Here is a 4,795-nt window from a genome sequence, read left to right as displayed (position 1 = left end):
ATAAAAAATAAAATAAAATGAAAAGAAAACTGTTCACCTTTACATCTATCTGCTGTCACTGCTATATACCTGGCTAGGGAATCAGTTCAGTTTCCCTCTTATTGGTACAGGAGTTTGTCCTAAAAATGCTATGAAAAATATCTAATTTGGGCTGGGGAGATAGCCCAGCAGCACAAGCTCTAGCCTGGAGAGCACAAGGTCATGAATTTGATTTCCAGTATCAAAAAAGAACCCCAAAACAAAACAGAAGCAACTCAAACAAAAGAACCCCTAATTTCAACATCCCTTTATGAATACCTCCAAAAAATTAAATATGCAATCATTAGTACTACTTTTACTCAGCACTCATTTATGTATTTAATGCTCACAGAATAAAGCTTTTAGTAACAAGTATAAAGAGCTGGAGGATGGAGATCTCCCATGGTTCCGCCCGGCTCGGGTCCTTCCGCCACAGCAACCATTGAAAAAGAGTAGCCATGGCCCTCCACTATCCCATGGCCATGGGCCTCAACAAGGGCCACAAGGTGACTAAGAATGTGAGCAAACCGAGGCACAGCCGCCACCGCGGACGTCTCACCAAACACACCAAGTTCATGCGGGACATGATCCGGGAAGTGTGCGGCTTCGCCCCCTATGAGCGGCGCGCCATGGAGCTGCTCAAGGTCTCCAAGGACAAGCGCGCCCTCAAGTTCATCAAGAAAAGAGTGGGGACGCACATCCGCGCCAAGAGGAAGCGTGAGGAGCTGAGCAACGTGCTGGCCGCCATGAGGAAGGCAGCTGCCAAGAAGGACTGAGCCCCTCCGGAATAAAGCTTTGCAGAAAAAAAAAAAAAAAAAAAAAAAGAGCTGGAGGATGATGGAGGTAGCTGTTTGACTGAGTATCTCCGAGACACACCAAGTAACAGGTAGTGTCCCTCCTACGGGGCACTCTGTGGTGTGATCCCTAGCTTATCCATCTGTCTGAGTCAACCGCAAACTTCAAAGTTTCAATTAAGATCTATTAATCAATCTTACAGCTAATGCAATGCATAGAAGAATGTCACATAATAAATGTGACAGATCACATTCAAATTTTAAAATCATTTCTGTTGTAGATAAAAACCAAAATGCTGAGATGTAAAGCAGAAAGAGAAGCTTCCATATGAAGGATTAATCAAGCGCATTTACCCAGGAGAAGGGACACCATTTCCATGACAGCAGTTATGGAAAAAATGAAGCAGGTTGTAGGCAGTCCTGCCAGGAAGTCTCAGCATTAGCCTTTTGTGTGACGCAGCTTCTAAAACAGTTCATGTAAATTAAGTTTCATTAATAGAAGTGGGGACAAGGTCTGGATCCAAAGAGGTAACACTATGTCAGAAAGAACCACATCATAAATATAGGATTTGATCTTCAGAAAAGCATAAACTAATCCAAAATATCCAAATGAGACTGGATGAGGTATGTCCTAAAAATCAATTCAAAATTTCTTGTGCAGAATAAAAAGATGTTTTCAGTGTTTTTCCAAAGGGAAGACCCAGCACCGAGGCACAGAAGTAATGAGGAGATACAGCGTGTTTGCCTAATAATCAGAGCTGATTAACAATGTCCTAGGACACAATGTATGACAATGAGCTCTTGTTCACAGAAAAGTCAGGCAGAGCGCAGACAGCTCATGGAAGGCTTGCTGGAGAAGGGGCTCCTATTTGCATGAGAGGTTGAGTAAGATGCTGAACAAGGATTCAGTCTAGTTCTAAGATTATGTAGTCACCGAGTAAATCAACATACTTAAATCACTGCGGTGGGACTGGAGACTATTTTTGCATTAGTTCCACTAGAGTGTAAACTGCTGTTTTACTACCTCACCTTCTTCTAGCTACAGTGGTTTGCTTTTGTTTTTGTGTTTTTGAGGCCAGGTCTCACTGTGTAGTCCAGGCTGGCCTTGTGGCTGAGGGTGGCCTTGAACTCATGGGGACCCTCCTGCCTCAGCCTCTGGAGTGCTGGGATTATAGGCAGGCACTACCATGCCTGGTTTAGAGTGGTCTGAATGAATGTGCCTAAATTAGGAAATGCTCCTGTCTAGAGCGATTCCTGACTTGCCTTAGGACTGGACACCCACTATGTGTAGGTGACCTCTGTACAAACGGCTCACTCACATGGGTAGCAAGTCCAGCTGCACTCACATGAGCCTGGCAGGGGACACTGTGCCACCCTTGCTGCACTTCTTAGCACCATGGCGGCAAGCAGGCCTAACCATTCACTATCTGGATCACTGCATGGTGTACTTTATTATCCTGTGCCTTTTTCAAAATTTTCTTCCTGAATCTTGAACTAAGTAAAATATTGAATAAGACTTTTAAGTAATCAGAGTCACTACAATAAAATATACATGGTGTTTTTCTTTAAATGATTTTTATCAAGAAAAAGCAGCAAAACCGAGGCAAGCTTTAAAACAAATCATCAAGACCACTCCTAGCTCCACAGAAAACTCTTTCTTTAAAAAAATGTATTTAGTGCGGGGAATACAGCGTCTCACTACATAGATCGGACTCGTGGAGATTCTGCTTTCTGTCTCCCAAGTGCTGGGATCACAGGCGTGCACCACCATGCCTGCCCAGTCTCAATCACCATCTCAGCACGCCCCGGGGAGTGGGGCCCGTAGGGCATTCTGGGGATCGAACCCGCTGCTGCGCTCTGCCTAAGCACGTGCTTTAGTCCGCTGAGCTCTCTGGCAGGCCCCGCTGTCTCATTTTTGGGATAATCAATTTTATATTTTCTCTGCTTTATGCCTCTCCTACTAGCTCACAGGCATCTTAGGAATCCAAGGTGAAAGACATTACAAAGACCACTTCCAGCAAGCGGGAAGCACGACCTAAATTACCTTCATGTTCACTGATGGGTCACCTTGTAGCAATGTCCACTCATACTGGACGATGGCGTGGTCATCTGAGCTTTCGCGGCCATCCAGAATCACCTCATCTGCGGGCAGATGCAAAACCACATCCTGTCCAGCCTTGCTGAGCGGAGGCGCATCCTGGTCTATGAAAGAAAATAGTCATAATAAAGAAAAGGCTCCCTATTTTTTTTTCTAATTTATGAATAACTACCTTATCTGCTGAATAGATTTGATCCAGCAAAGAACTTCTAAAAGAATGAGAATTTGTTTTCATTGTATCCTCTTTCCATAGTAAACAATAACAATGCATAATGAATACAGAATTCGGCTAGATACGTGCATTAGAGGAAGTTCGGAGCATTGGCTATTAACAATAGCTACGCACAAAGTTGTGGGTATGAGACAATGTGCTGGGGCCCACCAACATGTCAATTAAAAGTAGCTTTATTAAAGATATATACTGGTTTAGTAACAAGAGGATGTTTTGTTCTGAGTTTCATTAATTCCTGCAGTGAATTTTTCACTCACTATATAAATGACATGAAATTCTAAGTTCTAGTAAATGATTTTTTAAAGATTCCTAAACTAACCTCAGTAAAACCAAATTTACTTTTCATTCAGATTTTATTTTTTTCTAATCAAGTTTTCAAAGTAAGAGTGATACAGAGCGTTCCATGGAGGGGAAACAGATTAAATTTGGGGAGTTAAGGCAACCTAGGATCCACACTAAAGAAAGTCCACACAGAAATTTTCTGAAAACTAGTTTTAGCAAAATAAAAATTTAGAGAACCCATTAACTTGTTTTTATAACAGGATTAGCGCAGTGACTTTCTGTTGAGATGTGCTAAGAGCAAAACACACATATATGGAAATGTAAACATCAGGCAAAGAAAGATTTGTATAAATACATATTTTTTTACCTTATCGCTTTATTTAAAAATTTAAAAAATATCTTTTATTTGGTACAGGGTCTCACTACACAGCTCGGATTTAGAGTGATCCTCCTGTCTCAGCCTCTGCAGCAGTGGGATTAAGGCGTGTACCACCATGCTGGTTTCGGTGGCTGACACAGCATGTGGTACTGGGGATCGAACTCCGGTCCTCATGCTTCCCAGGTAGGCACTTAGACTCTCTCCTCAGCCCAATATATATATTTTTTAAATCACAATTTTTTTTGGTGGTACTACAGATTGAACTCAGGGCCTTGTGTATGTTAGGCAAGTGCTCTACTACTGAACTATATCCGCTCGTAAAAATTTTGTTTCATTTTGTATTTTGAGAAAGGGTCTCGTTATGAAGTTTAGAGTAGCCTTGAACTCACTTTGTAGCCCAGGATGGCCTTGAACTCACAATGATTCTCCTGTTTCTGCCTCCTGAGTGCTGGGACTGCAGGACTACTCCACCAGCATGGTTAAGTATAAATATTTATTTTGTATAAATATCCTAATACTAAATTTATTGAGATCATAAGGCAAAGTCACATTTGCCCTCTGTAATGACCAGAGGTGCTCAAAGTGGTGGCCATTAGCTTCCTGACATTTCTTAGTAGGGTGAACTGCTAAAGTGTGTATACATTTTTTTTTTTTTTGTAGACTCTTTGTCTTTGATCTAGAATAAGGCTAAAATAATTCAAAGCTGTAGGGAATACAGTTGCTTACTGTATGCAATTGTTTCAAGAAAATAATTTTTTTTATAGTGTAGTTTAGATGCTTAATGTCCTCCAAAGGTCCATGTGTAAAGGCAGTGGTCTTTGGGGTGACACCACTGGGAGGTGGTGGAACCTTCACAAGGTGGGGCCTATTAGGAGGACACCAGAGATTTAAAAAATATGTATAGGGGGGCCGGGGAGATGGCTCAGTGGAATAAGCGCTTCCCTGGCAAGTGCAAGGGCCTGAGTTCAATCCCTGATTCTGACCAAAAAAAA

At 42.0% G+C, this 4,795-nt stretch overlaps 1 protein-coding gene across 1 annotated transcript in view; it reads right to left on the bottom strand.

The window, feature by feature from the left end:
- Positions 1 to 4,795, bottom strand: part of Lrp11 (LDL receptor related protein 11) — a gene marked incomplete at its 5' end in the record, with an annotated part of 56,362 nt that overhangs the window by 41,400 nt on the left and 10,167 nt on the right. The window contains one exon of the mRNA XM_012517904.2: positions 2,857 to 3,014. Coding sequence (XP_012373358.1) covers positions 2,857 to 3,014 — 158 coding nt within the window. The remainder of the gene's footprint in view (positions 1 to 2,856; positions 3,015 to 4,795) is intronic.

The sequence above is a fragment of the Octodon degus genome, unplaced genomic scaffold, assembly GCF_000260255.1.
Source record: "Octodon degus isolate 3935 unplaced genomic scaffold, OctDeg1.0 scaffold00229, whole genome shotgun sequence".
NCBI lineage: Eukaryota > Metazoa > Chordata > Mammalia > Rodentia > Octodontidae > Octodon > Octodon degus.
This window is presented reverse-complemented; position numbering and strand designations above follow the sequence as displayed.